The 22485-nt window shown below is 35.7% G+C and overlaps 4 protein-coding genes and 2 pseudogenes across 6 annotated transcripts; 1 reads left to right on the top strand and 5 right to left on the bottom strand.

The window, feature by feature from the left end:
- Nucleotides 1-356: 356 nt before the first annotated feature.
- On the bottom strand, nucleotides 357-2111 carry LOC147942109 (uncharacterized). Its single transcript, XM_087455529.1, has 4 exons — nucleotides 1907-2111; nucleotides 1485-1864; nucleotides 1263-1339; nucleotides 357-1221 (listed from the first exon to the last, which is right to left on the bottom strand). Exons 1-4 carry the CDS (start codon nucleotides 2109-2111, stop codon nucleotides 357-359), a joined length of 1527 nt encoding a protein of 508 aa, XP_087311655.1.
- Nucleotides 2112-3986: 1875 nt separating this feature from the next.
- On the bottom strand, nucleotides 3987-4335 carry PP2-B4 (phloem protein 2-B4). Its single transcript, XM_010515698.2, has one exon. It carries the CDS (start codon nucleotides 4333-4335, stop codon nucleotides 4015-4017), a length of 321 nt encoding a protein of 106 aa, XP_010514000.2. The 3' UTR covers nucleotides 3987-4014.
- Nucleotides 4336-5224: 889 nt separating this feature from the next.
- LOC104793836 (uncharacterized) lies at nucleotides 5225-8096 on the top strand (annotated as a pseudogene).
- A 2379-nt stretch (nucleotides 8097-10475) lies between these two features.
- Nucleotides 10476-16107, bottom strand: LOC104793837 (putative F-box protein PP2-B2; annotated as a pseudogene). Its single transcript, XR_015559519.1, has 3 exons — nucleotides 15741-16107; nucleotides 11121-11242; nucleotides 10476-11047 (listed from the first exon to the last, which is right to left on the bottom strand). The product of XR_015559519.1 is annotated as a putative F-box protein PP2-B2 (transcript).
- A 608-nt stretch (nucleotides 16108-16715) lies between these two features.
- LOC104790010 (putative F-box protein PP2-B6) lies at nucleotides 16716-18705 on the bottom strand. The gene is made up of 3 exons (XM_010515699.2): nucleotides 18293-18705; nucleotides 17641-17759; nucleotides 16716-17293 (listed from the first exon to the last, which is right to left on the bottom strand). Exons 1-3 carry the CDS (start codon nucleotides 18647-18649, stop codon nucleotides 16864-16866), a joined length of 906 nt encoding a protein of 301 aa, XP_010514001.1. The 5' UTR covers nucleotides 18650-18705; the 3' UTR covers nucleotides 16716-16863.
- Nucleotides 18706-19275: 570 nt separating this feature from the next.
- On the bottom strand, nucleotides 19276-20626 carry LOC104790011 (F-box protein PP2-B10-like). Of its 2 annotated transcripts, none has more exons than XM_087454000.1 (3): nucleotides 20261-20626; nucleotides 19932-20062; nucleotides 19276-19840 (listed from the first exon to the last, which is right to left on the bottom strand). In XM_087454000.1, exons 2-3 carry the CDS (start codon nucleotides 20012-20014, stop codon nucleotides 19396-19398), a joined length of 528 nt encoding a protein of 175 aa, XP_087310126.1. In that variant the 5' UTR covers nucleotides 20015-20062; nucleotides 20261-20626; the 3' UTR covers nucleotides 19276-19395. The 2 variants fall into 2 exon arrangements, with proteins under 2 accessions (XP_087310126.1, XP_010514002.1); XM_010515700.3 differs by having other exon boundaries at nucleotides 19932-20053; nucleotides 20261-20586.
- Nucleotides 20627-22485: the final 1859 nt, after the last annotated feature.

Here is a 22485-nt window from a genome sequence, read left to right on the forward strand (position 1 = left end):
CCTGTGTAGCAGTTCTGCAAAGATAAATGGAAGTAACCGCTCCATAAAAACATAGCAATCATGGCTCTTCATGCCTGAAAACTTTCCATTTTCCATATCAACACAACTAGCTAATTCTGACGAATAACCATCTGGGAATTTAACTGAGTGTTACACATATTCCAATAAGCTTGTTCTGGCTTCGTCTGTCAATGTATATGCCGGGAAAGGTGCTTTACCCCTACTATCAAGATGTAAGTGTGGTCGAGAACAGAACTTCACTAAATCCAATCTTGACATGATGGTGTCTTTTGATTTACCCTTCACACGCATAAGAGTATACATGATGTTGTCCAAAAAATTCTTCTCTGTATGCATCACATCAATATTATGTCGTAGATTGAGGTCCCTCCAGCATGGCAGCTGCCACAATATGCTTTCTTTGTGCCAGTTGTGTTGCTTCCCATATCCCGGCATCTTCTTTTCATGATCATTTCCACCAACGTCCTTCGTTTTTGGTTTATCACACCACTCAATCGCTCAGAGTAAATTTGCTCACTGGTCAAAGACTCATGTGGATACTCTCTCATAGCGTCTTTACCTTTTAAGAAGTCTTTTTTATTCCGCCTAAGAGGATGACCATGAGGAAGAAATCTCCGGTGACAATCAAACCAACATGTCTTCCTTCCATTAAGTAGATAAAAAGACTTTGTATCGTCCATGCACACTGGAAAAGACAATTTACCATGTGTTGTCCATCCAGATAACATGCCATACGCCGGGAAATCGCTGATCGTCCACAATAGCGCTGCTTTTAGATTAAAATTTTGACTCAAGGACACATCGTACGCATCAACTCCATTAGACCACAACTCTTTTAACTCCTCAATAAGAGGTTGGAGAAATATATCGAGACTAGCTCGCGGATGATTTGGTCCAGAATTCAGAATTGTAAGAAACAAATACTCGGTATTCATGCACGTACCAGGGGGTAGATTATATGGCGTCAAGATCACAGGCCATAAAGAATGATTTCGAGACATCCCAAATGGATTGAACCCATCGGTACATAATCCAAGATACACGTTCCGGGGTTCTTCGTCAAAACGAGGATTTTCTTCTTGAAAATACCTCCACTCCGCTGCATCAGAAGGATGATTCATTTCTCCCTCCTTTGTTAGGTGCTCGGCATGCCATCTCATTGTTGCTGCAGTCTTGTGGCTTTGATACATTCTCTTCAATCTATCAGCAATAGGCATATACCACATACGACTATATGGTACTTTGGTTCTACATCGGCCCTCTCGAGGCTTCCATCTTTGTGCACCACAAAACAGACATTTATCTTCCTTTTCGTCATCTTTCCAATATATCATACAATTGTTAATACAAACATCAATTGTATGATATGGGAGGCCTAAATTGCGCATCAATTTTTCTGTCTCATAATGTGAACCAGTAGCTTGGTTTCTTTCTGGTAAATAATCAGTCAAAATTTCACAAACCGAATCCACTAACTTTTCACTCATATTATTATCTGTCTTATTTTGCATGACTCTAGCAGCTAGGGATAATTTTGAGTGACCTTCATGACAACCATCATATAATGGATTTTTTGCACCTTCTAACAAGTCGTAGAATTTCTTGGAATGGTTAAGTACCGGTTCCTCGACATTCTGATAACTACCATCTTGATGATAATTATCTTGATGATAATTATCATCTAAACTTATGTTATAACGAAATGCATCATTCACCATATCCACATATCTATCTCCTACCACATTACCCACTTCTTCATTCCCACTTATAAACGTCGGATCTACATAACTCGTTCCTATGCCCATATTAATTTCTTCCCCATGTTTATACCAAACATAATAATCTGCCATAAACCCATAGCAAAAAAGATGATTCCAAATTGTACCTCCTCGAAGACGCCTACCGTTTTTGCACTTATCACAAGGGCAGTGAAACTTACCACCATTATTTTGTGCTAAACGCTGACTATTTGCAAAAGCCATGAACTCCTCTACCTCGGTGCTGAAATCTTCCGTGAAATTTCCCGTCACTTCATCAAGCCTCTTATACATCCACTCCCGAAAATGACTATAATTAGAACTTCCCGCCATTATTAAAGATCTCTCACTCTCATTTTTTTTTCTCTCTCGATTTTTTTTTTCTCACTCTAGATTTTATTTTTCTCACTCTCGATTTCTTTCTTATTAATGCTCTTGCTTGTGGTGTGAATGAAATAAGAAACGAAGGTCTGGTATATAGAGTGTTTTGACGACTACTTACCAACTGTTAAACGACTGTAAAGTGACTCAAACTAACAGTCGCAAAAAAACAAAGCTTACCAACCTCACAAACGAATAAAACATGTTTCTTTTTTGCCGACATGTTTACGACTCACCTCATTAGTCGGTTAGTAGTCGCCAAATGGCCGACTAACAGTTGTAATCGTATGTTAGTAGGCAAATTAATGACTGGCCGCAGTAGTCCCCATATAGTCGCCAAATTAGCTACTATTAACTGACGAATTTACTTTCTTGTCTTTCAGTCGTAAAGTTGTCGCTAATTAACGACTATTGAACCAACTACTCATTTCAGTCGGTAAAAACCGACTAATTTACGACTAATAGTCAGCAGTTGTAAAATAGTGGTTAAGCAGTCGTTATATAGTCACTAAATTTGGCGACTACGGGTTTAGTTGCCAATCGTAGTCGTAAATATCCTGTTTTCTTGTAGTGCCAACCACGAATCTCGAAAGCACATGCATACATCAAGAAGCTCCGGTTCTTTTTCAAACCTACATACTGTATATGACACATTAGGTGCAACATTTTTTCCTATCATCTTGATTATGACATATCAGTATCACCACATAAATCATGTGTGTGTAATATATTTTCTTATTTTTATTCTCTTGGATTTAGAATTCAAATCCTAATATGAATTATAATATTGCGAGGATTACCTAAGATTCAGGAATTAAGATCCATTTCCAATATTGAGGACTATTTCCCCATGTGATCGCGAGTTGCTTTATAACATGATACATTTCTTCCCACTTGCTTTCTCTAACCAGAAACTCTTTACTTTTTCAAAATAAAGAAGCTCCTTTAATTAAAATATTCGTCGACGGCTCAAATTTAAAACTCAAATAGTATCTAGGTATTACCTATTGGCCATCTTCTATTAGAACATGGACTTCGCATAAAGCTAAGTAGAGCTCCTTCTTTGACAAGAAAACTTGGAATCCAGGAATCAAAGATGCATATTCCTTTGGAATAAATTTCTCCCATACACAATTTGATTAGACCGTCGATCTTAAGGTTCTAGAAACCAAAGCGCCGCAATACATGCAACCCAGGGACTTGTAAGAGAGATTATATTATAGACAGTCTTCCGGTAACTCATCGAAAGGTGACAAACGAGAGACGATGATTTCTCCCACGCCTTTGCTTCTAGAATAACGAGTTTTTACCCCATTGACAAACTTGAAACATTTTTCCCCAATGGGTGCATCTATCTGATATATTATCAACCGAGACTTAGTACATTATATGACTAGTCCGAAAGTCTCATCTGCCGTTATTTATATATAAAAGCCTGGTCCTAAAGCGGCAAAGTCGTCCTTAATTATATATTTACAAATGAGCACGCATGTCTCTCCTCACAGCTCCATATATATCTCTTGGTTTAATTATGGTTAAATTTACAGATTTAGGAGTATATAAAACACTATTCAGGGCTTATGCCACATTGTCTTAAATATGATCTCCGGCCGGTTGAAACTTACAGTCTACAAAAGAAAATTTTGTTTTTGTTCATGATCAAAGCGAAGGACACTCTTTCTATTTATTGAATTTGTTCAAAAGAGAACGATAAAACATCATAATCAAAAATGCAAACACTACATTAATCAATGAATCAAACAAACGTTATTTTATTTTTTTAGTTTCTTAAGATACAAGATTGATACAAAAGCTTGTAACTGGAACCATCCAAGCCCTCTTCCATGGTACTACTTTACGGGCTTTTCGTAGGGCGGATATCAATTCCTTGAATGATCAAACCACGTTTCCAATAGGCATAATCAATCTCAATAATACTCAACACAATTTCCTCACAATCAAATTCAGTGAAGAATTCCCCAAACTCTGTCTCCATCCACCCATCTTCCCTCTCCTCCAGTTTGATTAGATTCTTTCTTTCCCACCTTTTGGTTACACGAGTTCCTTGTCCAATAAATCCAACTCCAATGTGCTTCAAACCGTGAAATCTATCTCTTGTCTTGTACACAATATAAGCCGAGTAACAAGTTTTGGGAGATAGGATTTGAGTATTCATCACACCGCTTATCTTGAATGGAACTTCAACAAGAAGCTGTGGTACTTGATCAAACCTTGAAAACACATTGTGCAAAAAATTATCAGAATTAGTGATCCATATCAATCAAATGTAGCGAAAAACGTAAAGGAAGTACCTAGATTCAGGAATTGAGATCCATTGCTATGACTATCAAATGTGATCTCCAATTGCTTCGCTGATAACATGACACATCTCTTCCCACTCTTTTTATCTAAACAGACACTCTTTAATTTTTGAAAATAAGCTTCAATAACATGATATATAGTTCAATAGCAACAATAATATAAAAAAACTCAAATAATAAGAAATACCTTGCCACCATCTTGGATATAAACAAGATTGTTGCATAGAGCGAAGAAGAGCTCCTTATTCGACGAGAAGATTCTTGATTATTAGGATAGATACTTGGTTTAATTAACCGGTTTAGTATGTTATATAATTTATGTAGGATTAAGCCTCCTTTCACTTAATCCTACTCTTGTATATAAACGGTGGTAATCACACATTTACAACTTAATGAGAATTTAGTTTTATTCAGTTAGTATCTTCTTCTCCAAAACTTAATATGGTATCAGAGCGATACAACTGACGAAAGCTTCCGCCATTGATTCTCATTCACTTTTCTTGAGCTTGTTTTTTTCATTGATTCTTCAGCCATGAGTGCTCCTATCACTCCGCTAATCTTTGATTTTGTTTTCCAGCTTTATATCGCTATGATCGAGTATCTTTTGTTTGGGCTCATGTTTTTCTTGCTTCGTTCTTTTTGATTGACCTAGATTGGTGCTGGTTCTCTTTGATTTGCTTAATCCCAGCTCAATCGTTCTATAATCTTTGATATTTCTTATCAATTTCATCTCTCATCTTGGATATGGCTTCAGTTCCGACCTCCGAGATGCGTCGTCCAACAGATCAATATGAGAATCCGTATTTTCTTCATTCATCGGATCACGCAGGGATGGTTTTAGTTTCGGATCGGCTCACCACTGGATCTGAGTTTCATTCTTGGCGTCGTTCTGTGCGCATGGATTTAAATGTCAGGAACAAGCTTGGCTTTATTGATGGAACCATTCCTCAACCTCCTGATGATCATCCTGATGCAGGTTCTTGGTCACGATGTAATGATATGGTGATTACTTGGTTAATGAGCTTAGTTTCTAAGCAGATAGGTCAAAGTTTGCTTTATATGCCTACTGCTTCTGCTATCTGGCTTGATCTTATGTCTCGCTTTAGGCAAGATGATGCCCCTAGGGTCTTTGAAATTGAACAACGGTTGAGTACTTTGCAGCAGGGTTCTATGGATGTCACTACTTATTATACTACGTTAGTGACTTTATGGGAAGAATTAAAGAACTATGTTGATGTCCCTGTTTGTACTTGTGGCAAGTGTGAGTGTAATGCAGCACTTTTGTGGGAGAAATTGCAACAACGTAGCAGAGTAACGAAGTTCCTAATGGGGTTAAATGAAGCGTATCAACCCACTCGTAGGCATATCTTAATGTTGAAACCTATGCCATCGATTGGTGATGTTTTCCACATGGTTACTGAGGATGAGAGGCAAAAGAATATTCAACCGGCTACTAAAATTGATAATGTGGCTTTTCAAGCTTCTGGTCCTCCTGCTAATGGTGGCTATACTTATGTGGATAATGCTGGTAATGGTAATGGTTCCTTTACAGGACCTACTGATAATACTGCTTATGCTGCTTTTCGACCTCACAGAAGCCCTATTGTACTCATTGTAATCGAGTTGGTCATACGGTTCAGAAAAGTTTCAAACTCCATGGATATCCTCCTGGCCATAGGAATGCTCAACGTCCTCCAATGCAGCAAATGTCATCACAGCCTGCTATGTCTCGTGCATCTTTTCCAACAGGGCAACGTCCTCAGTTTCCTACACAGACTCAGTTTCAACAGCCACAATATTCTCAACCGAGTGTAGTGGCTAATGCAGTGATGAATTCTGCTTCTTATGTTCCTTCTCCAGCACAAAATGCGACCAATCTTGATCTCAGAAGTTTTACTTCTGACCAAATTCAAAGTTTGATTCATCAACTAAGCAGCCAAGCCAAAGCTTCAGAGCAGCCGTCTTCTTATCCGTCTGCTACGATAACTGAGCATGGTGCTATGGCTGCGACATCTTCTTCTGGTAATGTGACAATTGAGTTTCCATCTTCTAGTCTTTGTTTTGAAAACCAAATTTTTACTTTTCAACATCAATGTCTATCTTCCCTTTACTCATTTTTGCCTAGTGGGAGTTGGATAATTGACACAGGAGCTACTAGCCATGTGTGTTCTGATCTTTCTTTGTTTAGTGAAACTTTTCCAGTGACAGGTGTAATATTCTCACTCCCTAATGGCACTAGAGTTGCTATTACTCACATTGGCACTGTCCATATAACTCAAACATTGATTTTGCATGATGTTCTTTATGTTCCTACTTTCAAATTCAATTTGATAAGTGTGAGTTCTTTAGTTCGACATGATAATTGTTCTACACATTTCTATACTGATTCTTGTTATATTCAGGTCCATACTCAGGACTTGATGATTGATAGAGGTGTACTAATTCACTGTCTATACATTTTGGAGCATCATGACATTTCAGCATCTGCCAATTCTGTTTCTGCATCTTTCTTTGGATCCTTGCAAGTCGATGGTCGTGTCTGGCATCAACGCTTAGGTCACCCATCCTCTGTCAAGTTACAATACATGTCTGGTATTTTACCTTTGTCACTCTCTAGTTCTTCTCATGACCATTGTGAAATATGTCCATTAGCTAAAGAAAAGAAGTTACCATTTGTTTCTCGTAGTAATCTTTCACAATTACCTTTTGATCTCATTCATTTAGATACTTGGGGGCCTTTTCAGTAGAATCTCTAGAAGGATATCGCTATTTTCTCACCATTGTAGACGATTGTATTCGCATCACCTGGATTTATATGATGAGGAATAAAAATGATGTTCTTTCTATCTTTCCATCTTTTATTAAACATGTTCAAACACAATATAATTCTGTTATAAAAGTCATCCGTAGTGATAATGCTCCTGAGCTTGGTTTTACTCAATTAGTTAAGGATCATGGCATGATACATCATTTTTCTTGTCCTTATACTCCCCAACAAAACTCTGTCGTAGAACGTAGATATCAGCATCTTCTCAATGTTGCTCGTGCTCTCTTGTTTCAGTCCAATGTTCTTTTGTGTTACTGGTCTGATTGCATTCACACTGCTGTTTTCTTAATCAATCGAACACCTTCTTTGGTTTTGGACAAAATTTCCCCTTATGAAAAGTTTTTTAAACATAAACCAGACTATAGTTTCCTGAGATCTTTTGGATGCTTATGTTAAGCTTCTACTTTGGCAAAGGATAGAAACAAATTCACACCTAGAGCTGAGCCATGTGTATTCATAGGTTATCCATCTGGTTATAAAGGGTATAAGGTCCTTAATCTTGAGAGTAATACGATTCATATCACTCGTAACATCGTTTTTCATGACCATATTTTTCCTTTCAAAAATGTTACTCCATCTCTACATACTACTGATTTGTTTAGTAAATCGATTCTACCATTACCTGTTCCTAGTGAGATTGAATTGATTGATGATACACAATTGTCCTCACCTGCACCACTTCCTCTCTCTGCATCATCATCCTTGTCATCCTCTAGTGTTGTTGCTACACCGGATGAGACTTCTACAGCTGCCACAGGACAGGTTGCACAACACAATGATAGACCATGACGGCAAGCTAAGGCTCCAGGTTACTTATCTGACTATCATTGCAATCTTATGAAAACCTCTCTTTCTCATCTTACTTCTCTTGATCTTTCTACTCTTGATTCTTGTTCTATTGTTGCTCATTGCAATCTTACACAAATTTCTGATACTTTTCCTGATCTAGATCCTCTTGTTGTTTATCCTCTTTCTTATGTTCTTACTTACTCCAAATTGAGTCCTTCGTATCAGTCTTTTGTTCTTTCATGCTCAATTGAATCAGAACCACAAAATTTTAAGCAAGCTATGGCTCATCCTCATTTTCCCAAGGCAATGGATGTGGAGATTGTTGCCCTTGAATTGCTTGGTACTTGGAGTGTTGTATCTTTACCCCCTGGTAAGACAATGATAGGGTGTAAATGGGTCTATACTATCAAATATAACCCAAATGGATCTATTGACCGTTATAAAGCTCGCCTCGTAGCTAAAGGGTATACTCAGATGGAGGTGATCAATTATATTGATACCTTCTCTCCCGTAGCTAAACTAGCAAGTGTGAAACTTGTTTTTGGTTTGGCTGCTATACATGGCTGGACACTTACACAGATGGATGTGACTAACGCTTTTCTTCATGGAAGCTTGGATGAAGAGACCTACATGAGTTTACCTCAAGGCTATACTCCCAAAGGTGGTGCTCCTCTTCCTCCTAATGCGGTTTGTCGGCTCCATAAATCCCTTTATGGTTTAAAGCAGGCTTCTCGCCAGTGGTACCATTGCTTCTCCAGTGTTATTCTCAAATCAGGCTTCACTCAGTGTCCTTGTGATAATACTCTGTTTGTTAGACAACGAGGGACACGGTTTATTGCTCTCTTGGTGTACGTTGATGACATCATGATTGCATCTAACAATGATGTAGATTTACAAGATCTTAAGGCTGTTCTACATGTTGCTTTCAAAATCAAGGATATGGGAGCACCTAAGTTCTTCTTGGGGCTAGAAATTGCCCGTAATAGCTCTGGAATCTCTGTTTGTCAACGCAAATATGCTCTTGATATATTGGCTTCGACTGGCTTGTTGGCTTGCAAGCCTTGTAGTGTGCCGATGAATCATAACGTGCATCTGACAAAGGACATGGGAACTCCTCTTGAACCGGCTCGGACAACATCTTATAGAGAACTCATTGGCCGGTTGCTTTATCTTACCATCACTCGGCCCGATATTACCTTTGCAGTCCACAACCTGAGCCAATTTCTCTCTTGTCCTACGGATACACATCTTCAGGCTGCATATCAGATTTGCCACTATATCAAAGGTAATCCTGGCCAAGGCCTCTTCTATGCTGCTAACTCAGAACCTTTCCTTAATGCTTTTTCTGATGCGGATTGGGGTACTTGTCCTGAGACTAGACGGTCGATATCTGGTTTTTGTGTTTATCTGGGCAAGAGCTTGATTAGTTGGAAATCTAAGAAGTAACAGGTGACTAGTCGTAGTAGTACCGAGTCTGAGTATCGAAGTATGGCTCTCGCCACTTGGGAACTTTTGTGGTTAAATCAGCTACTTACAGACTTGAAGATCACTGATACATCTCCTGCAAAGTTGTTCTGCAATAATAAGCCAACCATACACATTGCGACTAATCCTGTATTTCATGAGAGAACGAAACACATTGAAATAGATTGTCACATAGTTAGAGATCAGATGAAGAATGGCTTCTTGAAGTTGTTCAGTGTTTCCAGTGCGAATCAACATGCTGACATCTTGACAAAGGCTCTTCAGCCTGGACCCTTTTACTCTTTCCTTGGCCGTATGTCTATATCAAGCCTCTTCCATCCTTCACACTGTTCTGTTTCAGCGGATAGATACCTGGTTTAGTATGTTATATAGTTTATGTAGGATTAAGCCTCCTTTCACTTAATCCTACTCTTGTATATAAACGGTGGTAATCACACATTTACAGCTTAATGAGAATTTAATTTTATTCAGTTAGTATCTTCTTCTCCAAAACTTAATATTGATTTAGGAATCAGAGATTGATTCCCCGGCAGAAGAAACTTCTCCCATACGCTATCGGAGTCAACCGCCGGTCCGAAGAATTTTGAGAGGGAAACGGCGACGCAAGCGTCCCGTGGACTTGTAAAAGAGTATATGTGGGAGATGCATTCCTCCGGCAATGCCTCAAATGGCGATGACTTGTACAAAAGCTCTCTTTTACCTTCAACGACGTGATCTTTCTCCATCGCTTGCGTGAGAATTATTTTTCTGACTTGTAAGAACTCGTCTTAACATAATAAAATATGACGATCCCAACTTATATTAAAAAAAATTATTTAATTTTGTTTCTTATTTAACTATAAGAAACCAATATTAAACTATTCAAAGTCAATATAAGCCATAAATATGTGTAGATAAGAAAACAAAACACAAGTTATTTACTGACATTTGTCCATGTGAGAATGATGAGCGTTAGAAACATTACAATCCAAAAACCTTAAAAGATCGAGTTACTGTTAAAACATGTACAACAAAAACAAATTCACCGAAAGCAAATAAACATAAACCGGAATCATCAAAAACAGATAGTACTTTACGGGCTTTTGGCAGGGCGGAATTCGAATCCTTGAGACTTATTCTCAAGAACAGTTGCCGAAATTTCATCACAACTTGCTTCGTTGAAGAATTCACCAAGCTCAGCTTCCATCCACCCATCCTCCCTCTTGTCTGGTTTCATTACATCTTTTTTTTCTCTTTCTTTCCTTCGATCCGAAGGCCCAACAAAGTATATGAATCTTTGAGAAGATTCTTGTCCCACCAACCCAACTTCAACTTCTACCGGCACATCCCCCAATCCAGGACATCCATTCTTTGTCTTGAAAACAATGTAAACCGAGTAACGTTTTCTAGGAGATAAGTAACGAGTACTTATCCTGCTACGGACCTCAAACCAACATACACTGAGGAGCTCTGGTACTCCTTCAAACCTGAGTGCAACATTTTTTCCCATCTTCATCATAAGCGATTGTAATCGATATTTAATGGAAAAAAAGCAGTTACCTAGCTTCAGGAATTGAAATCCATTGCCAAAAACGCTGAGGACTACTAACCCATGTGATCCACATCTCATTTGGCGATAACATGATACACTTTTTCCCACTCGTTTTCTCTAACCAAATGCTCTTTGATTTTCAGAAAAAGGAAAAAAAAAAGTAATTTCAGAAATAAGAATCAGAAATATTAAATGGATGCATGAACTAAAACGTCACAATCTTGATGATATGGAGCACCAACAATTTTATTTTTATCTATTTTTAAAATAAGTGTTACACTTAAATTGAATACACAGTTTCATTTTATTTTTTGTTAGTGATAATTGAGTTCGGTCGTATCCGCATGTTTAATATATACTTAGATATGTGTATGTGTATTAATATGGGTGTATGTTAGATAGTTGCGTTGTTTCTGTTACTAAACGAACGGGTACGACCGTAGCACTCTATATAATTGTGTGTAATGTTGCAAGGCATAATTGTCGAGAATTATTGAGAAGTTTTCCACTTTTTCATTCTCTGTTTTTTTCTCTACCATGCTCTGTATTTGAAGCAAAGGCTTCTGGTATAATACAAGAGCAAAACTTCAATAAGGTATCAGAGCTTTATTGATTCAAGGGCCAGTGGGAAGCACAAAGAGAAGCATAACAAAGCCTGCAAAAAGTTCAACCAAAAACAAAGATCACGGCAACATCATTCAGCAAGTGATTCTTATGTTTGATGGAGAAACGATGATATCGGGTGTGGATTAAGATGAAGAACATCTTAATCACGAGATAAGTGTGGCCAGTGGTGAAGAAAGTGTTCCGAACAAACCGTCGCAATCCTACACGGTCATCCGAAGGGGTGCAATTGAAAAATCAGAGGAAGTGTCCACGGATGAATTCACGACACTGTCAAGCACATGAAAATTATGTTTTGTTCATGGAACTAGGATGCATATGATGGTGCGTTCAGTGCTCGGCCAAAAAGAGAAGATTCTGGCTTTAAACCAGAATATGGCAAAACGTGATGTAGCCGCTGTTGAAAGCAAAACAAGGCTTATTAGTAGAAAGTGGTGTGGAGTCTTTGAGAAAGACGCTCACCGGAGAAGCTACCTGTTTGAAGAAACAGAGTATGGCGAATTAGCAAAAAGTGGTGTTGAGTTTGAAAGAATGACGTCAACATGGAGAAGCTGCTGATGGATGAGCAGAGCTAGACTACTCAGCAAGAAAAGGTTCAAGGGAACACATGAGACGTCAAGGAGAACTGATGGTGATCAAATGAGTCACCAAGCAATAAACGAGGATGCTTACCTCATAGAAAAAAAACGGAGCAGGAGCCGGTTGAAGAGTTAACCGAAGACGACGTGGAGGAGGTTCACGCGTAAGACGTCATGGCGACGTTATGGTGATCAAAGTAAGACACCAAGCACAAGCACAAAAAGAGGATGCTTACTTCGAAGAAAAATGGAGCATTTGCCGGTTTAGAAGATAACCGAAGAAGACGTGAAAACTTTTTCATTTCACGCATGAGACGTCACGGAGACGTGAATCTGATGGTGTTCAAAGGAATACACCAATCAAAAAAAGGAGCTGCTTACCTAAGAGAGAAAAAGGAGAAACAGCCACTTGCAAAAGGGAAAGGGAATATCCAAGTGATGACAAGCCAAGGAGAGAAGATCATCAAAGAGATGTTTCTAGTGCCGGACTTAGCAAGAAATTTTTGAAGAGTTAATCAAAGAAAGATACACCAAGGAAGAAAGGGCGAAAGGAAAGAAGAAGGAAGATTTTCTTTGAGAAAGTTAGTGGAAGAAGGTTGCAAGAGAAATCAAAGAAATCATGACATGATCATGTAGTAGACGTGAAGAAGCTCATGAAGACTCCAAAACTGTTGACAGACAATTAGAGTTAGACCGAAATTCAATTAAGAGGGAGTGTTAATGATAATTGAGTTCGGTTGTATCTGCATGTTTAATATATACTTAGATATGTGTATCTATTCTATTAAAGCTAAAGTACCCATTAAACTCAAATTGGACCATGACTTTGTTTTGGTAGGTTTTTTATTAAAAATAATTAGAGAATTACTTAATTTAATTAAATTAATCTATAGTTTTGATTTATCTAAATGACCATTATACCCTTGGATCGATCACTTAAAACCAACCGGGTCGGGATGTGGATCTTCTCTGACCCGAAAATAGAAGAAAAACATTTGTGGATTTGTTTGTTCTCCAGAATAATAATTTCCGGATCCTGTATATTATTTGATTCAAGAATAGTTAAACACACAACCAAACAGAGGTAGAATCCCTATAAATAAGGAAACTGGTATCAAAGTATTTAATGGCTTTAGAAATATCAAAGATTAACTACTATTATACTTAATCCCTATAATTATTACGAATATTAATAATAATGAGAAATCTTTAATACTTATCAATTGTGATTTTGTTGTTTCCAAAATAATCAATAAATTAAATACGAAATTGTATATATATGTAAACTTATTTGATTTGCTTTTATATTGTGAGATATTTACGGAAACAACAAATCAACTTAATACAATTAAATAAAAACAAATGATCATTTAGTTTAGATTTTTAATATTTCCTTAACGAAATTATAGTAATTAATTATGATTAGTATAGATGGAAAGAATAAAAAACGCAGAAATTATATATATGTAAAGGTGTAAACTAATTTACAGAAAAGGTGTACTGTATATCCCACATCGACTAAATATTTTAGAATATGGTTGATAATCACTATAAATATATGACTAATATGTTTCGAGTACAAATGAGAAGGAAACTTGATTTATCAGGTATCCAAATGTAACAATTTAATTTGGTTCTATATTTGAGCATATTTAAACTTTTAAAAGAAAACATAAAATAATATATTTATGTTTTTTAAAAAGTTTAAGATATTATAAATATTTAAATTTTATAGAATGTTTAAATTATTATAAATATTTTAACTCCGTCGAAAGTTAAAATATTATAATATATTGAAGGTCTATAAAATATTTAAGTTATATTAATATTTTTCCTCTTAAAAATTTTAAATATATAAAAAGTTTGAGTTAAATCCGTTAAAACATATATTTTTTATCAAACTATAAATTAAATTGGGTTTTTTACAATTTTGCTGAGATTTAATATACAGTAACCTTCTATACAATTTTGCTGAGATTTAATTTATTATTAATTTATGGATAAATTAATAAAATATAGACTTATGAAGAGATTTTTTCATAATTTTGAAAATTTTATATTACAAAATAAGATACTTTGTTAATTATGATTAAAATTTTTATAGAATTTTCTTAATTTATAATCTTGACTATCGTAATAGGATTAATGTTAATAGTTTACTTAATTATCTTGGTGAAAATGATAAATGTTAGAAATTTAGAGTTTAGATGAAATTGTTGGTATTATCTTTAATGGTAATGATGAAGTCGAATAACATATTACGGTGCCTTTAGAACCAATTACATGTAAAAAACAATTACTCCAACTAGGATTCTCCTCAATTTATGGAGGCGATTTGAGAAGACAACATTAAAAGTTTTAATACAATTAAAAAGATTAGAGATGAGCTCCAACTAAAATGCGAATTCAAAAAAATAGACAAACAACAATAAAGTCATATTTCACTAAATTTTCTTTTATATATATATATATATTTAGTTTATATCATTATTAATTTATGATATTGTTGGGACTATATTTTTACATAGGATTTTCAAAAGAAAATATTATCTTATTATTTTATCGAATTGTGTTATTTTTTACACCGGCCCAACTTGGGACCAGAAAAATTTATTAATTTATATCAAATTTTAATTTAAAGAATATTAATTTAAAGAGTATTAATTTATAGAGGTTATACTGTATCAAATATTAATTTCTAAATAATAACCTAAATATACCTAATCTCACTATAAATACAATAGTTTCTTAACCATTAAAATATCTCAGACTAAAATTTAACAAGCAACTTTTCCTTTTTTGACGATAAACCAAAATAAAGAAAAACTCATTTTCTTTCAAAACTAATATCCGATATTGCGGTGTGTCTATCCTTTTACAAAACTATTATTCGATATTGCAGAGTGTCTATTTTCTTTCAAAACTATTATCCAATATTACGGTGTATCTGTTTCCGTGAAAAGCTACATTCTACAAACTACTTATTCTATTAAAATTTCTAATTTACTGTATAACCCCAAATATATAAATAAACACTATATAAACAAAGAAAATAAATCAAAATAAAAAACTATATTACAAAAATACAAATTACAAAAAAAACTCATTAACAAAATATATAATCTCGTGCTGTAACACGGGTATCGACCTAGTGTGTATAAATATGGGTGTATGTTAGATAGTTGCGTTGTTTCTGTTACTAAACGAACGGGTACGACCGTAGCACTCTATATAATTGTGTGTAATGTTGCAAGGCAAAATTGTCGAGAATTATTGAGAAGTTTTCCACTTTTTCATTCTCTGTTTTTTTCTCTACCATGCTCTGTATTTGAAGCGAAGGCTTCTGGTATAATACAAGAGCAAAACTTCAATATTTTTGAGTAATTTGTATAATAGTAAAAAGTCAATTTCTTAAATAAACTTAACCTTTTTGCCATCTTCGATTAGAAGAGGATCGTGGCAGAGAGTGAAGTAGAGTTCCTTCTTTGACAAGGAAACTTGCGATTGAGGAACTAGAGATAAATACTCCGGGGGAAGAAACTTCTCCCAAACACTATCGGATTGAACCGCCGCTTCAAAAGTTTTCGAAACCGAAGCGGCGACACACGCGTCACGTGGACTAGTAAAAGTAATTATGTGCGAGATGCAATCCCCCGGCAAGTCATTGAAATATGACGGCCCGTGAACGATCTCTCCGCGCTATTCGCCGCTAGATTCACTGCCCATCGGCGCGTTTGTCAAATCGTATGCTTGGAGACTTAATAGATCACTCGTGATGTTTTTTTTTTTTTTCCTTTAGCGTAGACTTAATAGGCTTGTGAATTAATGATAAGGAACAGAAACGTTACTCTTGCTGTTCTGCAAAGCGTCCACGTGCCGTTGTGCGGCCATGTTCGCGTTGCATGGTTTTTAGACAATCGAATAGTTCACGCTATATAATTTTTTTATATTGCTTCATATACAAACCAAATTGTAAGCAGTCAAAACAATAATTGAAACATATAAAATCCATAACCCTTTTTCAGGAAAAAAAACATAAAGTCCACTTTGACAAAAAAGAAAAGGATCCACTTTTTTTTTTTTTTTTTTCATGCATATACTTTTCTTATTCGGGCGTAAATAAGAAAGTTACGTGAGACATGTTAAGTTTTTAACTCATTCATCAGAAGCCTCTCACAGTGTTCACTCATCACGTACAAGATCATGCAGATCCTCTCTTCCTCACACAAATAATTGATTCATAAAATAGACGTGTAACTTTTTGATTGGTAACATAAACGTCTTACTATCCTAATTAATTATCTCCAACACAATTTCACTTTATTAGACTTGTTTATATATGAAAATTATTATGAACATATATAGAACCCCCCCCCCCCCCCCCCCAAAAAAAAGTTTAAAAAAAATTCACAAACATTACAATCCAGTGATCCACAAACTTTAAAATCATGTAAATAAGTCTTTTTTTTTGTCTCTTTCCAAAGGTATCAACCAAAAACATAACCGGCAATCATCAAACATTCTTCCACTTCAGGAAACAGATATCAATTCATCTATTATTCTTTGGCCGGAATTCAATTCCTTGAATGATCACACCACACTTCCAGTTGGGGGAAGTAATGTCTACAATACTCACTTCAATTTCATCAAAACCCGATAATCCTCCTTCATGGAAGAAATCCCCAATCTCTGCCTCCATCCACCCATCTCTCCTCCTTTCTGATTTCATTAGCTCTCTCGTTGGCCACTCTTTGATTATATTCGTAGACTCATCAAAACATATGAATTTTTTTGGTTTTTCTTGTCCCTTAAAACCAACTCCAACTTGTATAGGCAAATCCCGTAAGCCATGACGTCGATACCTTAGCTTGTACACAACGTAAGCTGAGTAGTGTGTTCCCGGAGATAGGATTCGCGTATTCATCCCACCACCCATCTCGAAAGCACATACATTAAGAAGCTCCGGTATTTCTTTAAACCTTCATAACATTTGTTTCTAATCATATATGAGGTGGATAGTCCATTTTATGTTTTTATCAAATTAGAAACATAACTGTAAATGTATAAATATACCTATATACATAGTGGTATGAATGGTATTATATTTAATCAAGACATTTACTTGTGAGATTGTAAGAGCTTAAAATGACAGCAGCCTCATTAGTACCTAAATGACTACACCACTGTGATTTTGTATTCCTAAATTATATTAGTATCGTTATGAAATTTATTTGTTATACTGCCTTTAATGAGTAAATGCAATGTTACTAACTGAACGTAATCAAAATGAATCATTACAATCAAATTCAAGGAAACAAGGAGTTACCTAGATTCACGAATTGAAATCCATTGCCAATACTCAGGACTTTTGCCCCAAGTGATCCACAGTTCCTTTGCAGATAACATCACACACTTCTTACCACTCACTTTTTCTAACCAAAAGCTCTTAGTTTTTGGAATAATGCATGAATTAATTAGAACTGAATTCCAACATTGCATATTAAATATATGTATATATATATATATATATATATATATATATATATATATATAAAAGATGAAATCTAAAATATTAAATTTGGATTTATCATAGGCTTCCAACTCAAAACTAATCGATAACAAGTGAATTGGTCTAACTTTTTATACATTATTTAATAATTTCTTCAACTACCATGTAAGACTTTATTTCATTAATATAAAATAATTGGTTTTCCATTTTATATTAGTTAAATGTTTTAAAAAAAAGTTTTTCACAAGAGTAAGCATATTAATATGTCTACTATACTCCTATTTACTCATGGATATTTTAAAAACAAATACTGTATCTAGACAAATCAGATGAAACAAATTCTTGTTGCCATTATTCTCTATTAAAAGTTGACAATTTCTCTATTCATAAATTGCAATTCGAAGGTGAGAGACATATACATGATATCAGGATCCTTCAAACATATAAACTAAAGGATATATAAATATACCTTTTTGCCATCTTCAATAAGAAAATGATCGCAAAGAGCGAAATAGAGCTCTTTCTTAAATGAGAAAACTCGCGATGGAGGAGGAACCAAAGATTCATAATCCTCCGGAAGAAACTTCTCCCATACAATCTCGGACTTGACCGCGGATTCAAATGTTTTTGAAACGGAAGCAGAGATGCACGCGTCCCTTGGACTTGTAAAAGAGATTATGTTGGAGATGCAATCTTCTGGCAAGACATCGAAAAGTGATAATGACCCCGGAACGATCACTCCTCCCCCGTGCTTTTGCCCTACCGATGAAGAACCGGGAACATCTCCACCTTTGCCTCTTGAGTCAACGCCGTGTTTTTGTCCCATTTTTGCTTCTATCTTGTATAATGTTTCTTCGTCTGGAAGCTAGAGATTATAAAGAATCGTCAAAAGTCATCTCCTGCTGCTAATATTCATAAAGAAAGACTCGTTTGAAGTCGTCGTCCACAGTTATATATTTATGGAACTGCCCTTCCTCACCTACCTCCACAGAACGTATATATAATGGAGATTGGAGAAGTTCTAGTATATCGAGTGCAACATATTTTTTCTTTGGTGTGATCGAGTGCAACATATTTTTGTAATCAACTAGTACGTAATAATACCATTATACCTTTTCTATTTTAATTAAATTTTGGTATTATATTGTCTTCAAAGTTGTGTGGCTTGTAACGCCACTTATCATTCCTTAGAACTCTGTTTTTCCTCATCAAATTTGTTCACGTGAGAGAGAACATTAGAACCAAAAACCCAAATTTCAAAAACATCGCACTCCATTCTATGTTGCAAGATTTTCTCCAACGACCAAGATATACGACAAAGATTTTAACTTACTTAAACGTTAGACTCGTACCAAAACGCCAAAATTACCAAGTGTTTCTTCTCTCCACTGAAGGAAAGTGGTTTACACATATACCAACATGGCAGCATCCTCACAGTAAGAGCTTAGCTTATTATTAGCAAACTTGTTATTTATTGTATAAACACAACTTAATACAAATATACCAATTTGTTCACTCCATCGCATAATCAACTCATGACACAATAATACAAATACATGAGCCATCGATCAATTACTGGATATTCGCAGGACGGATTTCAATACCCTGGATGATCAAGCCATACTTCCCATCGAGACGCGAAGTCTCCAAAACACCCATCTCAATGTCATCACTATTCACCAACCCACCTTCATTGAAGAATTCTCCAAGCTCAATCTCCATCCACCCGTCATTTCTCTCCTCAGGTTTCACAAGGTGCCTCATCCCTCTCTCTCCCCTTGGAAACCTTGCATCGACATCATCATCATAATCAAAGCATATATCTCTCCTAGAAGGTTCCTGTCCCACTATCCCAACCACAGCTTTTATGGCCTTATTCGTAAACCCATAAAATTCATCCCCTTTCTTGAACACAATGTAAGCCGAGTAACGAGTTCTTGGAGACAGAACACCACTGTTCGCTCTCCCACGAAAATCGAACCAACATACAAAGACAAGCTCCGCTACTTTTTCAAACCTACATTAATACATACATAACATCATTTGATTGAGAGGCAAAACAAAACCATATCCATATGTAAAGTAATAATGAAAAAGGGTACGGGTACCTAGATTCAGGAAATGGAATCCATTGCCAATAGCGAGGATCATCTCCCCATGCTATTGAGAAATCATTCAGCGGAGATAACATGATACACCTCTTCCCACTCGATTTCTCTAACCATATGCTCTTTTATTTCTGAAAAAAAAAAAAACCACAAATAACTAAGAAATTATTCAATAGAAGCATTCATTGCATTATTCTCAAATCGTAATTGCTAAGTTAGGGTTTTGTTTTGTAGCCATACTTCCGTAGCAGAACGAGTTAAAAAATCTTACAAATGTCATGATTACTCTCAAATCCTATAAACAACGTGACTGATATAAACATAAATACCTTTTTGCCATCGTCGATGAGAAGAGGATCGTTACAGAGAGAGAAGTAGAATTTCTTTTTCGATGAGAAAACTCGCGATGGAGGAATCAGAGATTCGTACTCCGCCGGAATAAACTTCTCCCATATGATATCTGACTTTGCCGCCGATTCGAAGGTTTTCGAGACCGTAGCAGCGACGCAGGCATCGCGTGGATTTGTGAAAGAGATTATGTTGGAAATGCAGTCCTCCGGAAAGTAATCGAACGGAGACGACGACTTGGAAACGATATCTCCTCCGATCATCGCTGTGTCTTCGTTCGTAAGTGATTTAACAGAGACGTGCACAAGACTCTGACTCTTGACTCTTCTTAAGCGAATAGTGGTTCTACGAATTGACGAAAGTACCCCCTTTCAGCTAATAATGCGCGTGTCTCTTTCACGCTTCTTTGTCGGTGTCTTCTAAGGATTGGTGTCCTATTGTTTTTGGTTCCCAAATTTAATATTATTATTTAGAAAGTTTATCATTTTTAGTATGAATATGGATGTCTATTTGTGTTTGGTCCCCCGAATAAAATAATAATATTTTGAAAATTTAAATATTTAAAAATTACAAAGTTACAAAAAGTTGAAAAACAAAAACATACAATTAAGACATTAAAAATAGAAAACATAAAACATACAAACATCAAAAATAAAAACAAACATTTTATTCAATTCATAGAAATTTTAAAATTAATTTTCATTATCCGGAAGATGTCCAAAGTTAGTCTAAATATGCTCAATCAAATCATGTTTTAGTTGGTCATGGGCTTGTTTATCCCGAAGTCTTATTTGACGAACAATGGCTTGTGCATGCGAAACCGTCGCCGAAATAAATATTCTGGAAATGTTGGAGAGTCACTAAAATAATCATTCCAAAGATTATTGTGGCCTTCTTCCCGGTTTCTCGGGATAAAAATCTTTTTTTTTGGCTCCTCTGGTTTCGATATAATATGCGAATTTTCATAATAATCATCAAAATTATCACCATCATCTCCTTCGTAGTGATAATGAGCATCATCTCCTTGGTAGTGATAATGGTTTGAAGATGATCCCATTTCAAATATAAAAAAATTTATAAAGAGTCAACTTGTATTGAAGAGAAAGAGAGATTTTGTATTGAGGAGAAAGAGAGATCTTGTATTGAGGAGAAAGGAAGAAATAACTTGTACTGAGAAAAGAAAGAGAGCTCGTGTGAATGTTTTGTTGCTTTGATATTGTTTGGTGTTCCATTTTATGGTCGCATATATATAATGAAAGACTAGTGACATTGCAATGTGTAACCCGTGACATTACAAATATCTTGCATTATGGTCTTTACAAATAACCCGTGACATTGCAATGTGTAACCCGTGACATTACACCGCCGAACAAGCTTCGGGAGACACAGAAGATCGTTTTCGGCTTCAAATCGGCGGAAAAGAGGAAGAAAGACACGATGGAATTTGTCGCCGTCGAGATAGAAGCGAGAATTCGATAACTTTCTCTCGAGAAAGTATCATATGTTAACCCTACCCAAAATCTTCTCCCAATCACCACCTTCCACGTGTTTAAGTATACGGACGAAAAACGTTGTGTTTAAAGAGTCGATCCTTAAATATTGGGCCCTTTTTGATTTAATTTCAATCAACAAAATCCGGGGGACGGCCCAAAACTACGTCGTTGCCCATGCTCTAAGATGGGCCGCGAGAAGCCCAAAGTTCTAAGGTTTTTGGGATCAACTAGTGAAAAGTGAGGTGGACATCTTTAATCTCTCAACAAGTTGAAAGATTCAGCAAAATGTAGGATCAGTTACTAATTAAAGAAACCAAATCCTTTAATACAAAGTTGAAATTTATGGGGCAAGCGTTCTTATGGGAAATAACACCAAGTGAAACTTATGGGACAATCGTTTTTGAGATTCATACATACTCCCTTGTATCACAATAGATGATGTTTTAGGATTTTCACATAAATTAAAAAATTTTTTTAATCTTCAGCTATAAATGCATTTTTTATTTATAATAACATATTTTTATAATTATTAACCAATAGTAATTCATCAAACTTTTAAATTTTCATTTATTGATTCTTGAAATTCACAATTTCTTAGCATTAATTGATTAAAGTATACAAAAAATCAATCTTTGTGATACAAGAAAAAATCATAAAAAAACATTCTTTATGATATAGAGGGAGTACTAGATTTTAATCGGCCGTACACCGCA

The sequence above is a fragment of the Camelina sativa genome, chromosome 6 (assembly GCF_030686135.1).
Source record: "Camelina sativa cultivar CO46 ecotype springtype chromosome 6, ASM3068613v1".
In the NCBI taxonomy this organism is placed as follows: domain Eukaryota; kingdom Viridiplantae; phylum Streptophyta; class Magnoliopsida; order Brassicales; family Brassicaceae; genus Camelina; species Camelina sativa.

What these genes read in the sequence shown, in the direction of transcription:
- PP2-B4 (XM_010515698.2), bottom strand. Translation starts at nt 4,335, where the DNA reads ATGAATACTCAAATCCTATCTCCCAAAACTTGTTACTCGGCTTATATT.
- LOC104790011 (XM_010515700.3), bottom strand. Translation starts at nt 20,542, where the DNA reads ATGATCGGAGGAGATATCGTTTCCAAGTCGTCGTCTCCGTTCGATTAC. An exon ending in TCATCGACGATGGCAAAAAG is followed by an intron (nt 20,054 to 20,260) that starts GTATTTATGTTT and finishes CAGAAATAAAAG; the next exon opens with AGCATATGGTTAGAGAAATC. An exon ending in ATTCCATTTCCTGAATCTAG is followed by an intron (nt 19,841 to 19,931) that starts GTACCCGTACCC and finishes GTATTAATGTAG; the next exon opens with GTTTGAAAAAGTAGCGGAGC.
- LOC104790010 (XM_010515699.2), bottom strand. Translation starts at nt 18,649, where the DNA reads ATGGGACAAAAACACGGCGTTGACTCAAGAGGCAAAGGTGGAGATGTT. An exon ending in TTATTGAAGATGGCAAAAAG is followed by an intron (nt 17,760 to 18,292) that starts GTATATTTATAT and finishes CCAAAAACTAAG; the next exon opens with AGCTTTTGGTTAGAAAAAGT. An exon ending in ATTTCAATTCGTGAATCTAG is followed by an intron (nt 17,294 to 17,640) that starts GTAACTCCTTGT and finishes AATGTTATGAAG; the next exon opens with GTTTAAAGAAATACCGGAGC.
- LOC147942109 (XM_087455529.1), bottom strand. Translation starts at nt 2,111, where the DNA reads ATGGCGGGAAGTTCTAATTATAGTCATTTTCGGGAGTGGATGTATAAG. An exon ending in CGGTAGGCGTCTTCGAGGAG is followed by an intron (nt 1,865 to 1,906) that starts GTACAATTTGGA and finishes GGTTTATGGCAG; the next exon opens with ATTATTATGTTTGGTATAAA. An exon ending in AGGGCCGATGTAGAACCAAA is followed by an intron (nt 1,222 to 1,262) that starts GTACCATATAGT and finishes TATTGCTGATAG; the next exon opens with ATTGAAGAGAATGTATCAAA.